At 38.1% G+C, this 25,985-nt stretch overlaps 2 protein-coding genes across 3 annotated transcripts in view; both read left to right on the forward strand.

Moving 5' to 3' along the window:
• Nucleotides 1–963: 963 nt before the first annotated feature.
• On the forward strand, nucleotides 964–21,083 carry arhgef15b (Rho guanine nucleotide exchange factor 15b). Of its 2 annotated transcripts, XM_066662638.1 has the most exons (16): nucleotides 964–1,338; nucleotides 3,791–4,240; nucleotides 11,178–12,002; nucleotides 12,240–12,288; nucleotides 12,395–12,453; nucleotides 13,548–13,816; nucleotides 14,086–14,246; nucleotides 14,520–14,672; nucleotides 15,180–15,309; nucleotides 16,048–16,122; nucleotides 16,556–16,648; nucleotides 17,220–17,374; nucleotides 17,788–17,943; nucleotides 18,633–18,718; nucleotides 19,330–19,434; nucleotides 19,738–21,083. In XM_066662638.1, the coding sequence occupies exons 2-16, from the start codon at nucleotides 3,868–3,870 to the stop codon at nucleotides 19,902–19,904; spliced, it is 2,856 nt and encodes a 951-aa protein (XP_066518735.1). In that variant the 5' UTR covers nucleotides 964–1,338; nucleotides 3,791–3,867; the 3' UTR covers nucleotides 19,905–21,083. The 2 variants fall into 2 exon arrangements, with proteins under 2 accessions (XP_066518735.1, XP_066518736.1); XM_066662639.1 differs by lacking the exons at nucleotides 964–1,338; nucleotides 3,791–4,240 and adding an exon at nucleotides 6,961–7,278.
• A 1,548-nt stretch (nucleotides 21,084–22,631) lies between these two features.
• Nucleotides 22,632–25,985, forward strand: part of nsfb (N-ethylmaleimide-sensitive factor b) — a 28,750-nt gene continuing 25,396 nt past the window's right edge. The window contains exon 1 of the mRNA XM_066665206.1: nucleotides 22,632–22,766. Within this exon, the coding sequence (XP_066521303.1) occupies nucleotides 22,755–22,766 (12 nt within the window). The 5' untranslated portion in view covers nucleotides 22,632–22,754. The remainder of the gene's footprint in view (nucleotides 22,767–25,985) is intronic.

The following is a 25,985-nucleotide window of genomic DNA, read 5'->3' on the forward strand; positions in this document are numbered from 1 at the left end:
TAAAGTTTCGAGGAAGAAATATTACAAAATATATAATATTCAAATGCATTTTCTTTAACCGTTTGAACTGTTTTGGGGGTTTTAAATGGCATAATCCGACTTATTTCAATATAATTGCTGTGTGTCTTATTTACATCGAAATTCATTGAAAAGAATCTGATGAAAAGGATGTTGATGTTGTCCCCATCATTTGTTTTAATGGATTAAAAATTTCTCGTGAAATCTGAATGACCACTAAATAATAATACAATTTATACTTTGTTCAAGTCAATATACATTGGATTAAATATTAATCTATAGATTATATATTAAAAATAAACATTATGCTGTCTTTTAATTATACACCAAAACTCTCGAGGGTCAAACACGTATAGAGAGACCAACCCAGTAAACAATTAGCCGTTGATTCAACGTTGAAATAACGTAATGACTGCCGTCCAATCAACGTTCTCTTAAGGTTGAAAATGAAAGTTGAAAAGACGTCCAAACACAGACATTGAAAAGACGAATATTAAACGTATTTTGGACGTCTATTGACGTTATTAATTGGTCCCGAAATAAATTACTTTTATAAAACGCGTTTTGGACGTCCACTGACGTTATCGATTGGTCACCACTTAACTAACTTATTAAGATGGATTTTGGACGTCCATTGACGTTTAAAATATGTCCTTGATGGACAGACTACTTTTAGACCTATTTTGAACGTCCATAGACGTTCCTTGTTTACTGGGAATACAGGGGATCTCGAAGAGCGAAAAATGCTTCTCATTTGGGGGAATTAATGCAACAAGCGAGTTTGCAACAGGGGCGTTTTCGCAACAAGCTTCCAGCCCCACAAAGGGGGCGAGAGGGTAGGATGGAAAAGAAAGAGGGAGGGGACAGAGAGAGGGAGGAGTGCGTGCGTGCGTGCGTGTGTGACAGAGAGAGAGAGAGAGAGAGAGAGAGAGAGACTGTGGAAAAGAGAGAGTGAGAGATAGACAGAGACAGAGAGATAGTAGGGAGGGGTAATTCAAACTGCCCTCACTCAGCTTGTCTCCCTTGCCGGCTGTTCACCAGTAGCAGGCCCCCACCGCGATCAGAGAAACAAAGAGCCGAGGAGGACGAGCACCGAATAAACAACAGGAGCTTCGAGTGGTCAGAGGACTCCACAGACCATGAGGAACCCAAAATCTGGACGTCGATGTGATGCGTCGTTGAAACGTTAAAGAAACACACTATGCGCTCCTCAGGGTGTGTGAACGTGAATTGGTTTCCCCACTGACCATTGAGCTAAAATGGGATTTTTCTGTCTGTGGACTTTGCTGTAAACGTGGATAGAAGCAGTGACCATCCTGTGTGAGTAGCCTCCCTATAACAGTTGTCTCTGATTCACATTGCACTAATCTGACAAGCAGGAGGACCCCTTCAGTATCACTGTGTATGTTCATCAAAATTACTGTTTATGGTAATCAATATCCCTGAGTATGTTAATTATTGTGATTAAAATCTAACATGAAATTTTGGGTCAACTTCAAAATTATACCTAATTAAGCATCAGTGATGACAGATGTCCCAGAAAAACAGCTAATAGGTCACGGTAGCTATTATTAAGTTCCATTCACTTGTCTTGAAACTCACACACACACACACACACACACACAAAGAGAATGAGCAAGAAAGAGGGTAGCAGCTTGATGGAATCTGGCCAGTACATTCATTGTCGTCCATAACCAGTGACTCGGTCAGTGCACAATACATCAGTGTTTATGGAGTGGATAACATGGCAGACACTGGAAGATTGTCCTACTAACCCACCTCTCCTGACACTTTGTCACTGACCAGGAAAAAAGGAAAAAGCCCTGACCCTCCAAGTGATATTGATGGATAAAGGGTACTGTCTGAGAGGGATGTGCTTAGGGGTTCAAGATGTAGTATAGAGAGCACTGAATAACAGGGATCCAAACATAGCTCTCTGCATTTATGTATTACCAATAGAACGGCTTCATAAAACTGAAGGGAATACCCCTGTTTATGATCACAATAGAGTTTGTAGGCTTTTGGGAAACAATCCCACATTAACAAATGAAAACTCCTCTATTTTGGTTTGTGTCAGTTACTTGAACTCTCTATTATATGTGCCCCAGCACTTTAGTAGTAAACTTTTACATAAATATCGCAGACAGGATCCTGACCCTGGAAATAAAGGCAAAGTTCACAACAGGAAAATCAAGTAGGATGTTGGGAAGGATTGAGTTTCTTAAAGAATGGACAGGGGAGTGGTTTTGAATGAATTCTCAGAATACCAACTGCAAAAAAGTTGTGACATCAGGAGTCTGTTTATGCTTCAGGGGACACACTAACAGGTGCACAAACAATTTCAAATATGAAAAGAAGGCATAACATGTGGAGAAATAGGAAAGCATTGCAAAATGTAGCAAAAATGTTCAATGTGTTCCCTGCATGGAAAACTCTTTCTTTTATTTGTGGAGGTGCAGGTCTTTTTGCATGTCTTTTTCCAAAATGCATGCTGGGGCATTTTGACAAAGCCTAGTACCACACATAAAAGAACTCGTTAAACTTGCTGAGTCTGTTTGAGAAATGAGCCAAACCAAGACGGAGCAATTCCAAAGTTCAACACTGCAGTAGATTTGTTGACATAGGAAGCCAAAGGCGAAACACCCTTTCCCTTCTAAAATTCCCATATTATTAGCAGGTTAACCTAATTAAGTGAAGCCTTTCTTTAGCCAGGCTGCCAGTGATGTTCATCGTCCTTTGTACAGTCACAACAAATGCAGTGGATATTGGAAAACAGGTGGAAGCTTTAACAGCATGTGTGAAAAGCACCTGACTTCGAAGGGTAAAGTCTAGATGAACACGTTGCCAGCATACTTTAAAGTTCTCTGAGTGTATGTAGTTTAACATACTGATCACATAGATTGTAATCATGCTTTTAGCTAGATCTAATCTAAGATCTAATGAGATGATCTAATTATAAGTAAAACTTAAATAAATAATTATGGCCTTAGAATGTAAACACTATAAACACTATAAAATAGCTTGGCATTATTGACTCAGATTATGAACACTACAAAAATAATATATGTGTAAATTAAAGTATAAAAACTATGATAGTGTTTTGAATATAAGGTGTCTTATTGATCGATATGCCTCTGCACTTCCTGAAAGAGGCAACATTGACTGGTGTGAGGTAATTAAAGCTATTAAAATGACTCATAATAATAAAATGCAATCTATAGAAATAAGATGTATCTAATAATATTCCCACTATGACCTGATCGTGAGAAATATTACACATAATATATGTTACATATATTACATTTATCAAAATCATCATGAAACGTGTCCTGGACATCATTCTTTTTTCCTATTATACTTTTAAAAGAAGGAAATTCTTGTTTTCCACAACTCTTAATGCGTACTGACTTTTGCCAGCTTTAAAAACAACTTTTCAAACTTTTAATAATGTCACAATGCACCAGAAAAATGATATTAACAAGTTATATCTTGTTTCACCCACACTACGTGCAGCCCCACCCATTTAGTGAAAAAGCTTAGCTTGCTCAGAGGCTCTCTGTAAGATCATGTTTCAAATGAGAATACACTGTGGTACTGAAGGACAAAGCATTGTGATTTCCAGTTCACCCTGGCTTTAATATACTTTCCTATATATAGGAAATATGTAATTGTGTGCATTTAGAAAAAGGGATTAAATGCTAAAATGCTAAGAAATATCAAAAGATTTGTCACAACCATGTCACCACTGGTTATGTTTTCCTTATTTCTGAAGGATGAAAGTGGACCCTCAGTAATATCATTGGCCGACCTGATGCTGGCCAGGTCAAATTGCACTGAACACATAGAAGCATGTCTGCTCCAGAGACTGTGCAGCCTCCCCCAAAACCTGAGGTAATGCAGAAACCTCCTCATCTTTCCAAACCCACCAGTGGAACCTCATATACACCTCCTACAGACAAGGATACAACTGTCAGAACCTCTGGAAATGTGCTCAAGATAATTAGTAAGTTTAATCAGCCAGATGTGCCGAATCTATCTGGAACATCTGTAAGAGCATCTGATAGTGAAGGCTCTATTAAAAAAAGCAAGAAGGCACCCACGGTCAAACCAAGACCCAAGGCTTCAGTGCCAATCCAGGCCAAGACTCAGCAGGCTCCTCCTTTACCCGCAAAACGAAGACAGACACAGAGGAAAGAGGATGTCACGGATGGTAAACAGTCAGGTAAAGTCATGTTGTTTTCTTGTTTATCAGCATATTTGCCATACATTAAACATTTCCTGTTTCCCTGTTCAAATCTATTCGTATAAAGCTTTTTACAGCTGATGTCACAAAGCAGCTTCACAGAATTTCAACTTTAATAAGCATCAAAGAAAAACATGAGCTTCCTGTTGCTTTTAACCTTTCTTCACTTTCTCATTTGTACATTAAAGGCAATAGCATGAAAGGAATATTGCAACCTAGTTTTGTTTTCATCTTGATGAGCGCAAAGCATGTAATAAAATGAGTCAGAATAAACAAGGGAAAGTGTATCAGCTAAACCTCAGGTCCCTTCCCTTTGGTAGCTAGCTGAAACATTTGCTTGTGTTTTTCACTGAGCTCTTAATCTCACTTTAAAGAGCAACTAAATCTGGTTTCTGAGACTTTTTTCTGAGACTTTTGCCTAGATGTAGGTGCCATGTGCAGTGAGCAATTGCTTGTTTGTTTGTGTTACCAATAAACACCTATACAGACTGTATATGAGTCAAGTTCACGTGCATTCAAGTTTTACCCAGCTGAGAATACAGAGGTGATCGAAAGTTCATGTCTAATTAAAGTGTGATCAGAACAAAAGACACACCAATGGATGTGAATGTATGTGAAGTCTACAGTTATCATTCTGATGTAGGGTATAATTATGTTCAGGAGATTCAGTCAACAAGAAGACACTTAAGTGTGGTTCAGCCTTCCTTATTTGTAAAACATGAGGTTCACCACACATGTAAATATAGAAATGACTTGGCCAAAGGAGATTTCTGAAGATACTCATTTGCTGATAGAGGTTACAAACAATTTCTGAATAGTTTGTAATTTACTTAGCCACAGTTTGAAATGTGTATAGCATTCTTTGAGATCACAGAACCTCAGTGTAAACAATAATCAAGTAAATGTTGGTCTTGCACAGCGGTTCTCAATCGTAGTCATGGTGGGCACCGCCCAGAAGTTGTAGTTTTCTGCTCGCTGCATCACTCCCCCACCCTGCAACTTTGCGAGTGGGTTGTTAAGTAACTCGTCGGATGCATCAGGTGTGATGGAGCAGAGGAATTTCTAAAATGTCCAGGGTTGTGACCTACCAGGACCAGGTTTGACAACCACTGGATATGCCACAGGACCATGACCCTAAAACAAAAGTCAAGCAATTAAACTGGTTTAATTCAAGCTTCAATAAATGCTCTGAAAATATAAGAAATAATATCAGGTTTTTCTGTGTATGATTCAAATCTGAATTATTGACATTTCGTTCACATTAACTCATTATAGGATTCCTTCTCTCACTTCTGTCATTTGCCAGCTGATTGGGGTGATCCGAACAGTTTATATCCTATATACTAAGCTTTACAGACTCAGACATTTTGTGTGGAGATTTCCCCATAGCTAAATTTGGCTGTTCAATGAGTGATCACATTTTTTAGGAGATTACTTGATGAGTGTAGTCTGATGCTTTAAATGACAGATGGGCCTGGGGGGAGGGTTCAGAACATCCATCCTTAAAGCCAGTGAGTAAATTAACTCTGGGTCTACTTAGGTGTAAAGGATATGGGACCCATTATAGAGCTATGGACATCAGACACTGACACTAACTCAGCATGAACATCTGTCAAGATCTAGATTACATTGTCATGACAGATATGTTACGATTCATGTAAACCTTTTTGCTTTACTGAAATTCTAGAGAGAAGATCTTTACTTTCTTTAAACTAACCCTCTCTGAATTCAATAGATAATCTGAAGTTATTGTATACATGGAATATGAATTCTAAGCAGTTTCTTTGTTATAATCTTGGGCTGAACTACAGTGCAGCTGAGATTTACCAGTAAAAATATATTCAATCTCAAGTGGTCCATAAGAAGAAGCAATTTATCACATTTCTGACATGATAGTGTTTGATGGAAGACTAAACATAATGTTATGTTTGAAAACATACCATTTGCTTGTCCGCCTATACTGTACAAATATGGAGACTGTGCCGTACAAACATCCAATTTTAATGATATATATTTACCATAACACCACAATACAGGCCAGCTGGTCTAAACCACAGTTAAAAAATATCTATATATATATGTTTTAACACACATACAGGGGTTGGACAATGAAACTGAAACACCTGGTTTTAGACCACAATAATTTATTAGTATGGTGTAGGGCCTCGTTTTGCGGCCAATACAGCGTCAATTCGTCTTGGGAATGACATGCACAGTGGTCAGAGGGATTGTAAGCCATTCTTCTTGCAGGATAGTGGCCAGGTCTCTACGTGATGCTGGTGGAGGAAAACGTTTCCTGACTCGCTCCTCCAAAACACCCCGAAGTGGCTCAATAATATTTAGATCTGGTGACTGTGCAGGCCATGGGAGATGTTCAACTTCACTTTCATGTTCAGTGACAGTCTTGCTGTGTGTATTGGTGCATTGTCGTCCTGATAAACTTCACCGCCTTCAGGATTCAATGTTTGAACCATTGGATGCACATGGTCTTACTGGTGCAATGTGCAATTAATGAAGATTGGCCACCAGGCTGCTCCAATTTAACCATGAAACCTCCCACACTAAAATGACAGATGTTTCAGTTTCATTGTCCAACCCCTGTATGTCAAAAATGGACCTTAGCACAAAATAAAATTCAATATCCTTAATCTTTGTTAGGAAACCAGCAATAATTGTTAGTGTGAGGAGTAACAGGGTAACTAAAGGTTATTAAAGTGATTTATACAATCAGATCTAGGAGACATAACATAACATTTATTGGTTTACTGCTTTGACTTTGGCCTTGAGAGTGTGACAGAAACCTGAAGAATGGTTTAAACATGTACAGGACGACCTACCTTAAAAACCTTGTGATTCAGCAGTTAGCCACGCCAAACAGCAAAACTTGTCAAACACTCAGTAGATGCAGGCTGATTCTATTTGACAGCACTCTGAAATGGCTGAAGGTTTGAAGAGAAGACTTAGCAGGATCAAGCTAAATATTTTGGATGCAGTAGGTCATAGATTGATCAAAGGAGGTGAGTGTAATATCAAACCTATCCCCGTTTTTAAAATCTTTAACATTTTTGTTGAAATGGTGCAGGATTTCGGGGTTAACATCCATTTCATTGTGTTCAGTTCTGTAGGCAACAGTTATTCTGTCTTTTGCTTTGCTTCTTATTTTTGACTGATAGTACTCTGTAGGTGTGGCCGTAGACAATGGGGAGCCAAAAAAAGAGAAAGACCATGATGACATACAATACTTTTTATGAAGTAATAGCATGTTGAAAGCGTCAGGGTAAAGGCTTCAGTGGCTGACTGAATGTTAGAAACCTGAAACCTGATATTAAGCACAGATATGCATTTTTTTAGCGTGATTTTGTAGACCTGTATTTGGTTTGTGATATTTGTACCTGCTGTTTGTTCTTATCTCTCTCTCCTACTCTTTGTCCCCTTTCATTTCCTGGAGATGTGTCTGATGAACAACAAAGGAGGAATATTTTTCAGAGATGTCATTACAGCCAACAGTAGCTCAAATGGAACCTGTTTTCAGAAACAATTTATGGCAGGGCTGAATGTCTACAATACAAAAGTTTTCCAAAAGAAGTGCCTGTAATTCTTTACATTTTTCTTTGTATAATTTTACAACATTTTGACAACATTTATGGGTTTGTTAGCTATTTTTTGCCTCCTTTTATATATGTTACTCCCAATAAATATATAAACATAAAAAAAGTACATATTTGTTCAAAATTTAATTAAAAACAGGGATTCCTAGATGGCTCTTCATTTAGGGTGGGGCTATAAAGCTAGCTTGGAAGGCTGGTGGGACACCAGACCTCAGTGTTGAGCCTTACAGAAGTCTCATGGGCTTAATCAAATGAAACACTGATGAGGGGATGTGCCTATCTGATGATCCTTGTGACAAGCTAGTGAAGTAGTGGGTGTTTTGGGTACTTGTGGGCTGGGCCCAGTGAGTAACCTTTGTTGTTAGGTGTAGGATACAATTTAAATGATGTTAGGTGTAGAATACTATTTCAATTAAATGTTACCAGGTGTAGATGGGTCCTGATCTGATCATAAACGGCCACAACAACCTTAGTGTTGTAGGATTTTACAACAATAAATCATAACAGGAATGTTGTGTTTGCAGGTAGGAATGTGAAAGAATGTGTTGGGCACATTTGAAGCTCTGTTGGGTTGGCATAGGATATTTTATATCTTATAATGTGCATAATTGCATTTAATAAAAAATAAATTAAAAGTAAACTCTGATTTATATTAAATTAATTAAACATTTAGTGACTTTTACTTTTCTTCAGATGTTTATAGCTCCAAAATATCAGGTATCCCTTGTCGCAATAAATTTAAATATTACATAAGAACAAGCAGAAAAGTATGTACAATATAGAAATGTCCAACTTCTTATAAACATCTTCAGTTACACACTCAGTATTTAGCACGGTTGAGTCTGAAGCTCAGGTTACTTTGATAGTGGCCTTCAGCTCGTCTATTTTGCTGGGACATGTGTTTTTCATCTTCCTTTGACAATAACACATAGATTCTCATTTTTCGAGAGACAACCATTAACTTGGCTGAAAGTTGTCCTTCAGAATTGCCTGTTTAGGTAGTATAACATGATGGCAGTTAAAGAGCTGATCTAAAATTACTTATATATACAGTACTGTGCAAAGGTTTGAGGCACTGGAGATTATGAGATTTAAAAAGCTATTTATCTGAGCAGTAAGTGTTCATCATCATCATCATTTTCTTCTCCGCTTCTCCATTTCAGGGTCGCGGTGCAGTAAGTGTTGATTTGCTTAAAAAAACAAACAAATAAACAACAAATAATGCCCAACATTAGAATAAAATCAAATCACATTAATCCAGTGTGATATTCTGTGTATGAATGTGTTGATTTAACTTTTTCCAAATCTCTCCTCGTGGAGTCTGTATTATTCGACGATATCAGCAAATACCTAATTTTACTGGTTAATAAATAATTATTTTAAATAATGTGTGCTGTTGATGTAACAAATTCATGCAAATCAAGGAGAATCTGAACAAAACATTGTTCGTCAAACTCAATCTCACCTACTACTCTATAGAAAAAATATCTTATATTTTTTATTTGTTTTAAATTATTATTTGTTGGCATTTACTGTGATTATATATAACTTTATACAAGCACCATGCGTACTGAGACGGCAGTAGTTTAAATATATATCATTATCTTAGGTGCCTAGAACTCCTGCACAGTACTGTATGTAAAGTATATTAGTTATATAAACAGATTATATTTACTGATATATTACTGATGTATTTTCTGATTTATTACTGATATTTTATGTAAAGAAATCTCAGTCATTTTTAAAATGCCTTTGGTGAGTTAAATGTATGTAAAGGATAGGTTGCTATACCTTATTCGGCGAAAGGTTTAACATATATTTTTGTCATTTCTATTGTATTCAGAGAGAGTCCTGTGCCATGAAAGAAAAAATCATTCTTGCTTCAGATCTGACATAAACCTACAGATCTTTTTGATCATACTTCTATTTTTTAGTAGACGGATTAATAAAGTGGATTGGAAAAGATGTATTACGATAAAGAAGCTGTTACAGATAAAAGGAAATAAACAAATAATTCAAATCAGTTAAAGAAACTGCTGATAATACAATGAGCTGGCACTCTACAACCCAATCCTTCAATCCTTAATGTCACTAAATGTGTTTAAATTTGCTTGGTAAGAAAAATACATTGCACACAGTTTTACTCTGAACTAATGCATAGATAAGTAAGAATTGTTCATTTGTATATTATAGTGGTACTGCTTTTTTAAAGTACATTTTCATGACTTTTTTTTTGCATATGAAGTACAGACATATAAACTGTTTTTGCCTTTGAGCCATCTCAGAAAGCCTGAGTTAGTGCTGCTGAATTTGCCTGAATACTTTTCACCTTTGACTGGTGGCATTTAAAGAGCTAATGGTATTATGTGTCTTTTACTGTGTTCTTTGGCTACAGTGGCATCGTGCTTGTAATATTTCTGCCTTACTTTATAAGTGGCCATTCCCCCTGTGCTGTAAAGGATTCATTTTTATTCCTATGTTGTTAAGGACTCCCAAAAAACTTTAGATGTTTTGTTTGCTACACAAAGCCCATATAGATTACAAGATTAGCTAAAGAGATTAATGTAACTTTGCCCAGAGGCCACATGGCACCATTTTTTTTCTGCAAAGCACATGATTGAGTATCAAAGATGAAGCATTGGTGAGTGAAAATCTTCTGAAATTTGCAGTGTTCATTATTTTTGTCTTAAGTCTTCCAGCTTTAATTATTTAGCAATTAAAAAGCTAACAGGAAATGTATATAGAAAACCAAAATAGAACCACCAGGTGAAAACATTGTGGTTTGAAAGGAGTCATTTTTGGTGGTTTGGAGATCTGAAAAGGATGCTCCATGGTCGCATTCTTATGGAGATTTACTAGTCATTGCCAGCCTGGGAGGAGGCCACGAGATCTGCTGGAGGGATAATATGTACTGGATGGCCTGGGAAAACCTGGGGATACCCAGAAAGAGCTGGAGGAAACAACAGGGGAGAGTTTCTTTGCTTGTCCTGTTCTCACCATGACCCTGAACTGGGCTAAACAGAAGACAATAAGATGTACTAATCTGAATGAAATGTATAGAAACAATATTCTTAGTATTGGCTATGTTTTTCTTTTGCACTCATGCTGACACTGGTTGTCACAATAACAATACGTGCATCCGGAAATTATACACCTGGGTATGAGCAGAAATGGTGAAAAATCTGATTTGAGCTGCCTGTGTGAAGAAGGACCCCGAGAGGATGAGGTATTGCATTTGAAGATGATGTAAGCAAAGTGAACAGGCCTAACATGTATATTAATACATGTTTTTCTTTGTTTGCTCTCAGCTCCTGATGGCAGAGAAGTGGAAGCTCAGAAGCTGAAGGCAGAGCAAGAATCCAGCTCTGTCCCAGAGCCTCAGTGTCAGAAGAACTGCAGCTGCATCTGTCACCTGCAGCGCCCTGGTATGAAACTGGTGTGGGTGTGTGAAGAAGAGGGAGTGGAAGAGGAGGAAAAACAGCTAAATGAAACCACAAAAGACAAGGATTATGAGGACCAGGGAGGCAAGGAGCAGAGCGATACAGCAGAACTTGATGAGGCAGAGGACGCAGAATCCGAATCATGTTCAAGTGATTCTTCTTCAGAAGTAGGCAGTAAGATTGAAACCCCTAAGATGAATAAGAAAAGATTTAAGGCCACACTGGACCTCATTGAGGGTCAAATGAGGAGGAGATCAGACCCAGGTCCAGAGGTTGTACTTACCTCGGTCAACTCTTTATCCCAGATTTCCCTCAACCTCACCAAAGCTCACTCTGTGACAGAAGAGGAGTCGATTTATGAAGCTGTAATTCATGAGATTATTCCGTACAAAGACAGTAGTGATAAATCCCTTTCAGCTCCCTCAATCCAAATCACCAAGCCTCCTAGACCTTTCAAGAGCATCCCTGATAGGTCTCCTCCTGTCGTTCCTCCCCGGGTGCCTATGGATAAAAACAAAACTCCACGGAGCTCCTGGGTTGTACCATTACCTCAGCTTTCAGGACATCCCCTGTCCCCAAAACAGACCCCTCCTGAGAATAGCCCACCCAACAGCCCTCAACCTACACGGCCTCCACCTCCACCAGCCAAGGTTAATGGCAAATGCCTCAGCAGTCAGTCTCAATCATTTAAAGGTACAGTACATGACCAAGTGTCTATATTTATTACTTAAATTAATCTCAAAGCTTTTGTATATTCTTCTTACTATGTTTAACCTCTTTTTAGTCTAAAGAACAGAAAATATGGGTCTAATGGGTCTTTAACCCTAAATTTAAAAATAATAATAAGCATGCTTTAATTTTCAGAGGATTGTGTATATGTTTTTATTTTTGTAATATTTTTATTCATGATTTTTCTCTTTTTTGAATAAGATGAACTTGACGGGAGTACTGGACGGGATGCTGAAATGGAAGATCAAAAGTAATACATATATTTAAAATGTTTTACCCTATTTCTCATAGTGTTTGCTCTATATGTGTTGTGTCTGTAGTCTGTTGTGTAAATAACTTGTTGACATTATTCCCAGACCATCTGTTGGCCTTACTCGCCAGAAGTCCCTTGACATGGAGGCTCATATGCCAGAGGGTACGCATGTTTTAAAGCTTCTATTTCTGCAGGAGCAAATGATGCAGTCTGTAAACTGAAACATGGATAATAGATCCTAGCAGCTCCACACATTTACAATCGTCCACTTTGGGTATATGTTTGGATTAATTTAAACTAAATCTAAACTTTTAGGCAGCTGAATGGTACCAAAAGAATTTTAATATATAATCCTGAAAATCATCATAGAAAATGATATATGAAGCTATTTTCTGGGTTATAAATACTTAAATAAATACTAAGTCTAAAACAAATATATATATATATAAATAATAAAATAATAACTGTGGTTTAAGCCCTTTTTGAGGAAGCCCAGTATTTACAGTAACCATCCATAACCTAGTTAATATTATCATTCCTTCATTAAATTAAAGATCTAATATCCATACTGTGGAGAACATAAGACAATACATATTTATATTTAATTTGTGTGTGTTGTGTTAAGAATGATGTTTAATATATGAGGATGTATACAGGGGTTAGACAATGAAACTGAAACACCTGTCATTGTAGTGTGGGAGGTTTCATGGCTAAATTGGAGCAGCCTGGTGGCCAATTTTCATTAATTGCACATTACAACAGTAAGACCATGTGCATCCAATGGTTCAAACATTGTGTCCTGAAGGCGGTGCGGTGTATCAGGACGACAATGCACCACTACACACAGCAAGACTGGTGAAAGATTGGTTTGATGAACATGAAAGTGAAGTTGAGCATCTCCCATGGCCTGCACAGTCAACACATCTAAATATTATTGAGCAACTTTGGGGTGTTTTGGAGGAGCGAGTCAGGAAACGTTTTCCTCCACCAGCATCACGTAGAGACCTGGCCACTATCCTGCAAGAAGAATGGCTTACAATCCCTCTGACCACTGTGCAGGACTTGTATATGTCATTCCCAAGACGAACTGACAATGTATCGGCCGCAAAAGGAGGCCCTACACCACACTAATAAATTACTGTGGTCTAAAACCAGGTGTTTCAGTTTCATTGTCTAACCCCTGTGTGTATAAGCCTGTATACAGTAAAATGCATATTTCTTACTTCCTCTTTTCTTCATTTCTTCCTGTCCTACAGAGTTGCTGTACCAGATTTATACTGAAACATACATATCCAAGGAAATCCGTCGCCAGACAGTGTGTCGAAATATCAGTAAGACCAGTGCAGACTTCCAAATGGAACATGGTCATCCTCGCAGTGTCGCCAGCTCAGGGACAGGTACAGGAGCAGCCAGGAGCAGCCCTATCCCATCTCTAAGACAGAACACACTCTGGCAGGACCTGCCTGACGTCAGAGAGAGTGGCATCCTACAGACACTCACACCAGAGGAGTGCAAGTACCAGGAGGTGAGAGATAGAGATAAAGTTGAGAGATAAAGAAAGAAAAACTGGTATAGAGGTAGGAGGAGAGATTTGAAGACTTGAAGAGTGGGTGGATGAAGGAAGAATGTAGGAATGAGAAACATCATAAATATGTTGAAGTAGAAGTTAGACAGTTATAATTAGGTGTGATCTGGCATCCAGTGCTGAGTTAGTTGACTTGCTTTTTTCATGCTCTGTGGATTTCACAGAATACATGTAGTTATGCATGTTTACTTTTGTCTTTATGTGTTTAGAGCATGTTTGAGGTTTTGACATCAGAAGTGTCTTACCTTCGTTCCTTGCGAGTTTTGACGGAGCATTTTCTTGAATCACGGGAACTGAATGACACTCTTACTGTCTTGGATAAGAAAACACTCTTCTCCAACATCCTCCGCATCCGAGAAGTCAGTGAGAAGTGAGTCAGTTTTTTATTGACACTGTATTACACACAAACTTCTCAAAAACTTTATCTACTGTAAATAAGTCTTGTGTTGAGATGGTTTTCATTGCTTTATACTTAGGTGCTTTCTGCCAACAGAAATACTTTACTATACATTTTTTTTCAAATGTTATTAGATAGTAGTAGTAGTTTCTAACAATTTTCTTGGTTGCTTTAAAACGGTTTGTGTCCTGTGGTTATGATAAATGTCCTGCAGAGCCATCTCTTTTAAACATGGCTAATTTTCAGGTTTCTCAAGGATCTGGAGGACAGACTGGATAAAAGTTTACTCATCACTGATATTTGTGATATCATCAGTTACCATGCACAGCATAACTTCCCTGCATACATCGACTACGTCCGGAACCAGATTTATCAGGAGAAGACCTACAGCACGCTGATGTGAGATAGGACCCTGATGCTTTTCCACATATTCTCGTCTTATTTGTGACCTAAACTACTGAACTGTAATTTATTAAAAACATATGAGTTCTGCAGAGTCTGTGATTACAGGCTACAGGTGAATAGTTTGGAAGCAACACTGTTTTATAAAATATTAAACTTATATTTGCTTAATAAAAGCATGTTGTGTTTGTTCACCTTTGGCAGTTTTCTTATTTTAAATGTGTAAATAAAGCAAAAAAAATGGAATGTTCATTTCTTCTAAGGTTCCTCCACCCAACTTCGTAAATGAAACTTATTGGCAATAAATATATCCTGTTGGTTGTTAGAAATTTGCTTAATATTTGAACAGTCACATTAAAATTTATCTGCTTGCGTCCATATTTCTCCCCCGCAGCAGTACTGTTGCTGGCTTTATTCATAATACATTCTTCATTTTGTTGCTGCAAAACACATTTCATCTGCAATGTGCCTTGTTTAATGAGTTTGGGTCATGTTCTCCCACAGGCAAACCAATACACAATTTGCCACTGTAATCGCTCGTCTGCAAGAGTCTCCCGTATGTCAGCGGCTGCCTTTCATATCCTTTCTGCTGCTGCCCTTCCAGAGAATCACACGTATCAAGATGCTTATTGAGGTAAATATTTGTTTACGTCAGAAATTTTGTTAAATTTTGTTCTTCACTTGCTTGACTTACTGTGACCAGCTGCTTGTTTATTAAACATATTTATCAGTCTACAAATACGTACTACGACTGTTACTGCACCAGTCAGCCAAAACATTAAAGTGACCTCCTTGTTTCTACACTGGATGTGCATTTCATTAGCACTTCTCCAATTACAGACTGCTGATCTGCATATTTTGTTAGCTCCCTTTAATTTGTCAGTTCCCCTCTTACAAGACCACCAGGCATTTTCTGTGTGTCAGCGCTGCAGTGAACCGTATTTTTTATGTGTGGATCAGACACAGCAGTGCTCCTGGAGTGTTTAACCCCCACAGTTTCAATGCTGGATTGAGAATAGTCCAACAACAAAAAATATACAGCCTATGTTCAGCATCTTGTTACTGATAAAGAACCTCTGTTGAAGGACAACAAACTCGAACTGTACAGTAACAGAGGAGCTACTGCCTCTAACTTTATGTATACAAAGTGAAACAAGTCAGTGCCAGTGTTTAAAAACTCCAGTATCCACTGATCCACTCATACAAACACAACATACACTAACACACCACCACCACCTCAGGGTCATTGCTGTCAACAAGAAGAACGCTTTAATAAAACAGACGAAACAAGTAGGCAGTTTCAATGTTATGTGTTCGTTATTTATTGGTTCACTATGGATGTAGAACAGAGTTTGACATTGTTTCTTGATAGAATATCCTGAAGAGAACTGCAGAGGAAACAGAGAAGGAAGAGTCCTCCTCCAAAGCTTTGACTGCTGTATCGAAGGTAAACATCCCACCAGGACGATGTCCTGTCTCCATTAGCGCCATGGCAATGAATAGGCACTTGGAAAAGTGTTCCTCTCCGGACATCAAACCGCAGCTCATTGTACTAAGAATAGCCCTTTGAAACAACACCGTAAAAGAGAGGGTGTAGGACAAATAAGCAGTTTGAAGTGTTAAAGGGTAATAAATAACAGACATATTGGAAAAAATAAGCGTAGCTCTTTCGATTAACATCAGCTGTAGTATTTCATGTTGGATGGATATTTACTGGAAAAGAAGTCCAGACGTCTTGTGGAGGTAATTATAGCTGATGGTATTTGCCTACATGAAGTAAACTGTGTGGTTTTCTGCAGTTGCTACACCCCAGATGTCTTGTATGAATGCTCAAATGCTTTTCTTCTGCCCTCCCTGATACCACACATGAACACACACAGATTATAGAAGAATGTAACACCCAGGTTGGAAAAATGAAACAGATGGAAGAGCTCATTGAGATCAACAAAACCCTGGAGTTTGACAAACTAAAGGTAAGCAAATGTTCACTTGAATGAGGCTTTTATGTTGTCTACTGTGATCCTGTGACATATTTAACAGAATTTGTCTGGAATGCAATAAACAAACTTATCCAGCCCCGTCCAGAGAATCACTGGGTGCAAGGCAGGAACACACCCGGGGGGGGGCACCAGTCCTTCGCAGGGCAACACACACTCACACATTCACTCACACTCTCACAACTAAGGACATATTTGAGTCGACAGTCCGCCTACTAACGTGTGTTTTTGGACTGTGGGAGGAAACCAGAGCACTACCTGCTGAGCCACCATGCCACCCCTGAAAAATAGCTTATTTAATTATAAAATAAAGTAACATTATGCCAAAATAAATTGTAAGACTTAAATCACACTTGGTCACAAACATTATAAATGGCATAGAAATATTAAAATAAAATTATACAGTATGAAAAAATGTCCCCTTTAAAAAACTTGACTTCTTAGAACATATTGTCTGTATAATGTGATTAAACAAATATATATTAAGATACAAGATTAGTCTTAACTAAAAATATGTTACAGCTTGACACTGTTTTATTCTGTTCAGGCAGTACCAATCATCTCTCAGAACCGTTTCCTGGAGAAGCGAGGTGAACTTCAGGAAATGGCTAAAGGTGGAACCATCTTTAATCTCAAGCACAAATTCATCCCAATCTACCTCTTTCTCTTCAACGACCTGCTTGTCATAGCCAACAAGAAAGGGTATGGTCACAGCTTCCTGATGATTCCACAGTTGGGGGGGGGGGTCATTTGTGTCCCAGTTTGACCCATTGCATTTACAAATATTAACTGACATTGTCACGATCAATGTTCATCCTTGTTTCCAGCACACAGACTGAAATAAGATTAAGGAGTAATTCAATATAACACTATGATTTTATAAAAGTTGCTTTCATGCATCTTTGGTCCATAATAGGTATAAGTGTTCACAGCAGTTCTTTAGCATGGTCTACCATCTACAGACAATTGCATGCATGTTTAATGGCACAGTTAATGAGTGAATTTTAGGTCAATGAATAGTAAAAATAACAGGAAATGCTATATTGTTCATTATAAAACAGCTGGAGCACATGAGAACTTGTTGTGTAATGGTCTCCTCTCTCACTGTGCTGCAGCTCGGAGCGCTATCTGGTGGTAGACCATGCCCACCGCTCTCTGGTGCAGGTGCAGACCATGAATGAGGATCCTAACCTGGAGAACTGCTTCTCCCTCACACTGCTGGAGAACCACCAGAACCGCTTGATGGAGCGACTTTTAAAAGCCCCCTCACAGTGTGTATACCTGCCACAGTAAAAACATTTTCACAAGCATTAAAACCACTTGTTAGTTCATATATGTGTGTGAAAAATAAGCAAAAGTAAGGATTATATTAAAATTTAAAAGGGTATAGGCTTTAAAAGTGTCTGCACTCTTATGTGGGGACCATTATCATACCAATCAAAAACAAAGCTTTTGGGTGCCTCCTATCAGAGTATGCTAACAGAGGGAATCAAAATCAGACTTGGTTAGGCCTGCTTGTACCTGACAAGCTAAATGCTTTGCAAATGCATACAGATTAATGTTGATGAACTTTACAAACCATGCAGTCCATCATGCACAGAGCAATGCAGGGATATATCTCACTGGACTATGAATGATTCACAGGAACAAAGGGAAAACACCTCAATTTTCTTAAAATTTCACATTAAATTTCTCATAATTAATACTAATACGATGTTCATTATGTTGATGGAATTAATATAGGCTTAGGCTTGGGGCACTGAAGAGAACAAGCTTCCTGCTTCAAACTAGCTCATTATATAAAACTCTTTTAAAAATCAATAAATGATTTTGTCTTTTATTGTATTTATTTTATTTGCATATTTTTTCAGTAACACCATAGGGAAATGCGTTACTGAATGTCCTGTTTTTGCTGTGGTTATATGAGACGATCAGTGGAGTCTTTTGCATCTCTGCCCAGGTCTGACATGCACAGATGGCTTGCAGCATTCCCCAATAATGATGATCCAAGCAGAGAGCAGGAAGAAGTCATATATGAAGACTGGGGTGAGTAAATGAAACATTGTGTATGTCTATAAGGAGGAGATATTTGCTTGTATTTTATGATAAGGTGAGAATGAGAACTACGACAATGCAGAGAATTTATAACAAACATGGACGTCCATCAAGGCTTTAAATGGCATTTAAATAGTAGAGCCGTATGGGTTTAAACTTAACTCTGCTGGCTAACAGAACTCAACTATTAGGGTTTGGGCTCTCTCAGCACATTTTCACTGTCAGAACAAAACCTTGTATCTCCAAAGTAGTGTTTTACAGGAAAAGGATAAATCACTTTTAACTTGCAAAGTCAGTTAGAAATTATTTTATTCCAAGAATTTATTGGTTTTTATTAAGTTTTATTGGTCCAAATTGGTTCCTTCGCTCCATGTAAAATTTTCAAACAATTTAAAAGTCTGGAGATATGAGGTTTTGCTTCATCATGAACAATATGGTAATTATTAACTCTTTTAAGTTTTGAAGTAAGTGCACTTTACAAATTTTGTTTAATTGCTGAATGTAATTTGCTGTTTGCTGACGGTGTGATTAGAGTCTATGATAAATGTAAAGTTTGTGCAGTGTGTTTCACGCTCCACTTTTACATGTTTGTGTGTGTTCAGACTGTCCACAAGTGCAGTGTGTTGAGAAGTATGAGGCAAAGCAGACTGATGAGCTCAATCTGGATCCCCCAGAGATCATCAACGTAATACGCAAAACAAACGAGGGTGAGTTGAGCATTAAAATGACTGCAGATAAATGCTTATACATTATACATCTCTCTCTCTCTCTCTCTCTCTCTCTCTCTCTCTCTCTCTCTCTATAAACAGTTCATTTACATACTTTATTCCTAAATTTTGATTTAAAGAACAACCAGCCTGAAACTATTTAATTGTAAAAAGTATAAAGAGGTTGGAAAATGACTTGGTGATTGCATCATCCCAAAACAACATCATATTTTGGACTTTTTATTATTTAATTATTTAAGCTCTGACATTTAACAACTTAAATGTTCTTCACTTATTCCTCAGGATGGTATGAGGGGATACGTTTGTCTGATGGACAGAAGGGTTGGTTTCCTGTGGGGAATGTTCTGGAGATAACTAATGAACATGTGAGAAGGAGGAACCTGAGAGAACGTTACCGTGTCATGAGAGCAGCCAGCGCTGTAACCCATAAAGCCCGGACCCTTCAATAAACAATTAATCCTGGATATTCTCATACAGTGCGGAGGACACTTGGGACTCACTATGAGAATGATGTGCCTTTACAAAACTGTAAATTAGATATTTTACAAAGACGGTGTCAAGAGCCTTCGAGAATGTGTTTGTGCTTCAAGACAATAGAGAATTTAGTTTTAAACAAAGGACATGAGCAAACCACTGCAGTATGATCTGGCCTACTGTGCAGAGCTTGTAGAAATCCACATTCCTTTATTTAGTTATGAAAGTGTTTAACTCAATATTTTAAAGGAGAAAAATACTGCTTTTTGCTCTGCCAGTTTCTTTACGTGAGTGTGTGTGGACTGTGTGAACGTGTATTTGTATATTTGTATGTCTATGTATATATGTGTGTATGTGCTTTGTTGTGTGTGAAGTTTGTCAAAAATGTACATACAATTGCCAGCACTGACATTTCTGTTCAGTAAAACCTTGTAAACAACCTTGTAATAAAGCTGGCAAATAAGATACTGCTTTACACCCACGTTTGCCATATTTTTCATTCTGTCAATCAACAGGAACAGACTGAAAAAAAACAAAAAACATTTGAGTGGTTCCCGAAATGAGTTCCAGTTATGTTGTCATGATACTATGTTCTATGATACTATTTTATAGCTCACCTTTTAGTAATCTAACTTGACAGTTGAGCATGATTTCCAGCCTAATGCAACACCCCTGTTCAAAACAGTTGAACATTCATTCATTCATTCATTGTCTGTAACCACTTATCCAGCCCAGTCCAGAGCCTATACAGGAACACACCCTGGAGCGCCTTCACAAGGCGACCACATTCACGCTCACACCTATGGACACTTTTGAGTCGCCAATCCACCTGTCAACATGTGCTTTTGGACCGTGGGAGGAAACCACAGCACCCGGCAGAAACCCACATGGACATGGGGAGAACACTGCAAACCCTTCACAGACCATCACCCGGAGCGGGACTTGAATCCACAACCTCCAGGATTCTGGAGTTGTGAGACTGCAACTGCTGTGCTACTATGCTGAACACTTAAATGAAAAAGTGATTTCCTTTTAAATCAAAGTTAGTTTGTTATCCCTTAGAGCATATGCTCAGATCTACTCCCAGATCTAGTATATTTCATGGACACTAACCTGATTTCTGTTCAATTTGTTTAATAAAGAGACAAGCTCTGTTTAAGTCATTTGTGCTGAAACAACATGTTCAGAATGGAAAGCTTGCCATTAAAACCACACAGTTTTTGAATGTGTAATGTAATTTTATTTTGGGTTTACTTCATCTATTTGTAGGTAATTTGACCTCCTGAATTAAGTGGATCATTATAAGTGAATAATTACAGTGCATTTCACTCTTGTATATGAGACATGTTTCTGCATACTGGAATTTGCCTCTTAAAAATAACACACACACACACACACACATATATATATATATACTGTTTTGATGGCAGTTAATGAGAATTAAAGTGGTTATGAACAATCCTGGTGATACTAACGTCAACTGAGCACCCAGACAATGTCCCAGTCTATAGAGAGGAAACTTTGGAAAAAATGTTGCTAACATTGATTACTTTGATGCATTCCAAAGTTTCCTCTAGTCTGGGCAGTTCTTCCTTGTTTAGATTCAGGACTGGGAGCTCAGTCGGTCTGATCCTTCTTATTACTTATCGTGAGGAGATTTAATGGAATGTGTTGCTTCTAAAGACAGTCTAGGATTAAGTTAATGCCACCAGTAAGTCAAGATTTAATGTTTAGTAGTAGTCATTCCACAATGTTTTAGTGAGTGCTAAAGAAATATGTGCTACTAATCTATTATGTTTTTGTCTGAAAATGTGAGAGGAAAATGTTTCCTAACTTCTGCCTTTCTTAACATAAACCAGATTTTCGTGATTTTCCCCTACATATAACTGCTCTGTCATTATTTCATTGTCTGTAACCACTTATCCAGTTTAGGGTCGCAGTGAGTCCAGAGCCTACACTGAATCGCAACCTGGAGAGGTGCCAGTCCTTCGCAGGGCAACACACACTCACACATTCACACCTGTTGAGACTTTTGAGTAGCCAATACAACTACCAATGTGTGTTGTTGGACCGTGTAAGGAAACCAGAAGCACAGGACCTGAGCTCGAACCCACAACCCCAGGAGTCGAAGCTGTGTGACAGGACACTACCTGTTGCGCCACCGTGCCACCCATTGCTTGCACAAAAACAAGTCTTTGCAGGGACAAATGTAACATTCCATCTGGAATCAACCTGGAATGTATATGTTACTGGTGGTCATGTTCACACTTACACATCCTCCCTGTAAACTCATGAATATTTCTGAAATGCCTATATGTGTGAAAGGTGGAGTGGGTGTAGCTAAGACCTGTCAGGCCAAATAAACAAACAGACAATGACATTTTAGTTTAAGACCTATCCTTTTAAAATTGTGTTAGGACAAACCCTTGAAGTCATCATGAAGCAGAAATCAGGCCATATTTTACCTTTATATCATGACATTTTTCTGAGTGAAACAGGATATTTGGGTGACAAAAAAGGTAAATAGTTGGAAACGTTAATATTATTAGTTAAATTTTTATATGTGCACAAGCCCTCACTGTGTGCCATTTAGAGAACATGTACTTATTTTCTCTCAATTAATCAAAAAGTGAAGTGTATAAATGTACTCCAAGGGAGATTCTTGTTTTGAAGCCACAACTCTGAATAACTGGATACTTTTATTTTGGTAGGCGGTTTGGTTTCCGGCTTGCTGGCAGGTTCCGCGTCATTGTGCGTGTGTGTTTGTGTTGGTGTGTATGTGTATGTTTGTGTGACAGAGAGAAAGCTGCAAACCAACGATAATCATGGCCGGCCGGGTGCGTACACCTTTACCGTTCAGTTCTCGCTCCTCTCTCTCACTGCCTCAATCGCTGTGTTTTACATGTCATTTACTGTCTCTATTTTACTGTATTTTGCTTCGTCAGCGGTTGGGCTCCATTCACTTCAGTTTCACAGTCTGTATCTCAATCGGATTCGTAACATCTACGTAGTGAACTATGCACAACATTAAATAACGGCTTCACCACTCAAATACTTCCTTAAATGTCAAATATAGCTCTGTTCATGTTCAGTCATACTTCTTTATCTAAAATGTATTGCATTTCTTGGGTGTATAACATATAATTCATGCGCACTACATAGGGACCAAGTAGTCATTTGGGATCCACCCTTGTGTTTCATATGGCGGAAGGCACAGAGTAGTGCAGTAGTAAGGTCTTGTGACTCTCGCAACCGTCATTCACCAAATAACAGACAGAAATTGAATTTCTCTTGATGCGTAGAATTAAAAACAATGATAATTAATATCACTTCACTGCTGGGGCTGTCAACATTGGAACGCTCAGTGTTTCCTGGAGTTTTAAAGAAAGGGGAACACTTTTCTTTGACATCAGCCATACTGAGATCCTAGAGCTGTGCATGTAGTGATTCCCTTCAACCTTCATCTCAGAATAAATGCTGGATGAGCAGGTGTCCACAAAGAGGCCAAATATATGATCTAGATTGGGGATGGGCGATATGGCCCTGAAATAATTATTCATGGTATTTTAGAGATATGATAAACACTCAAAAATAATTTTATTAATTTCAAAAACACACTATTGCAACACAATAAATGTTATAGTAATATTAAAAATATTTAATATACAGTACCTATCAAAAGTTTGGACACATCTTCTCATTAGTCATTGGTGAAATAGGGCTGTTCACTGTATAGAACTGTGTACCAGCCCCTACCTCTGCACAACCCAAGTTATGGTCTCAAACACATTAAGAAGGCGAGCAGTTCTACAAATGAACTCTTGACTAGGCCACGGCTGTTCACTAAAAACCATTCCAGGTGACGACCTCATGAAGCTGACTGAGAGAAGGCCAAAGGTGTGCAAAGCTGTCATCAAAACAAAAGGTGGCTACTTTGAGGTATCTAAAGTATGAAACATATTCTGGTTTGTTTAACACTTTTTTTGTTAACTACATAATTCCATATGTGTTTCTTCATAGTTTTAATGTCTTCTATATTCAGTTACAACTTCTAATAAAAACATAATACAAATACATTTAAAAAAAATAAAATAAAAAAATAAGAAAAACCATTGAATGAGAAGATTTCCAAACTTTTGACTGGTACTGTACGTTCACAATATGTGGAAGATGTCCTAAAACAGATGTCCTCCATGAGTGGGTGTGTCCAAACCTTTGATTGGTACTGTATAATATTAAATGGGTTTGTTTATTAAAATTTTTTATTTTACTACAAATGTAACGGTTTCAAACATTCAGAAGAAGTGACAAATAAAATCTGTAAACATTTGCTTGTTTTGTAAACAAAGGGGTTGGAGCTCATTGGCTGTTGAACTATTCTAACCGCAATTTTGATTTTCCTCATTCTCAGCCTGGCACTTCTGCTTGAGGTGGTGAAACAGATTAGTTGTGTTTTCCCACGTCTGTTGTTATAGGCTTCTCTAATTTCTTAAATAGTACCATGGATTATTGTACAGCTGTTAATTTGTAACCAAACCACCTCCAGACGACTGAAGTCACTTCCTTTTTATTGGAATAAATTCCTCCACCTCAGGACACTTTCCACCATTTCACTGTGCCTGAATGACTCATGTAAAGGACGTATGTCGTATTATGGGTAACTGCATGCCGCCACTATGTAAACCAGTCAGAATATCACTATTATCACTATATAGATTTTTTTTATCATTTTAAAAATTATGACTATATTATCACAAATGTTATAGCCCTAATCTAGACTCAAAGTTGAGTACATTTTACTTCTGTAACCGAGACTAGTTTGCAATCAGAGAAGAGACAGCAAAAAAGAATAGACGAATGTTGGTTTCAAAGTGCCGTAAATTCCACTTAACCCCTGGAATTGTATCTATGTGACAATGGACATGAGTGTAGAAAGGCAGATTAATGAAGTATGCCAAAGTGACAGAATGTGAATGGTCTCAGAGTAATAAATCATGCTCTGTCGGGTTGCTCTCACATAAAAATGTTATGCATTTGAAACATGCTTTCTCTCCTTGACACCACAGCGGTTGTTCAGACTCTAGATCAGGTGTTTTCTGCCAAAACAGCAACCTTGATCAAACACTTCAGTTTTTTCGGCCTTGCCAAAAAAAAAAATTAAATTAAATTAAAAATGGCAGCACATAAATATTCCGCTTTATCAGCCCCAGCCAACATGCTGCATTTTTCAAAATTGCATTTTGTAGTTCTACATTAACTAACTGTAACCCATCTGTTGCTCAGCGTAAGTTGTAACTGCGTTAGTTCCTCTTTACCCTATCCTTCAGTTTCAGGGACCCCCACATAATAACCCCCAGAGCTGGTACTATTGTGATTGACCATTCTCAGCATTGCAATGAATCTGAAGCGGTGCTGTATTAGTGTGTGTTGTGCTGTTATGAATGGATCAGACGCAGGAGTGTTTCTGAACTCTGAGAGTAGTCCATCAACCAAAAATATTCTGCCAACTGCATTCATTTGCACAAATTTAGCAGCAATAGATTAGCTTCTGTCTCTGACTTTAAATCTACAAGGTGGACCCACAAGCTTAGTGTGTACTGGGTGGGCCTTTATATGGATACATCTTAATAAAATGGGAATGGTTGGTGATATTAACTTCCTGTTTAATAAAAATAATAATAATAATACATTTTATTTTTGGCGCTTTTCAAGACTCTCAAGGTCACCGTACATAAGAAAATCAAAGCAAGACAAAAGGTAGAAACAAAGCTAATTAAAGCAGGCTAATTAAAGAGATACATAAAATCAAAGGACTAGGCTAAAGACTGTATGCTGTCCTGAACAGGTGGGTCTTGAGGCGTGATTTAAAAATGTCCAGGGAGTCAATATTACGGATGTCCGGTGGGAGGGAATTCCAAAGACGGGGGGCAGTGCGGCTAAAAGCTCTAGACCCCATGGTGGTCAGACGGGCTAGAGGGACAGTGAGACTGATGGATAAGGAGGATCTAAGAGTCCGGCAGGGTCTGTTTATGTGGAGGAGCTCTGTGAGGTATGGT

The sequence above is a fragment of the Hoplias malabaricus genome, chromosome 3 (genome assembly GCF_029633855.1).
Source record: "Hoplias malabaricus isolate fHopMal1 chromosome 3, fHopMal1.hap1, whole genome shotgun sequence".
Lineage (NCBI taxonomy): Eukaryota > Metazoa > Chordata > Actinopteri > Characiformes > Erythrinidae > Hoplias > Hoplias malabaricus.

Coding starts and splice junctions, on each gene's coding strand:
- arhgef15b (XM_066662638.1), top strand. CDS start 3,868: ATGTCTGCTCCAGAGACTGTGCAGCCTCCCCCAAAACCTGAGGTAATG. Junction 12,454..13,547: donor GGAGGCTCATATGCCAGAGG/GTACGCATGTTT, acceptor CCTGTCCTACAG/AGTTGCTGTACCAGATTTAT. Junction 17,375..17,787: donor GTCATAGCCAACAAGAAAGG/GTATGGTCACAG, acceptor ACTGTGCTGCAG/CTCGGAGCGCTATCTGGTGG.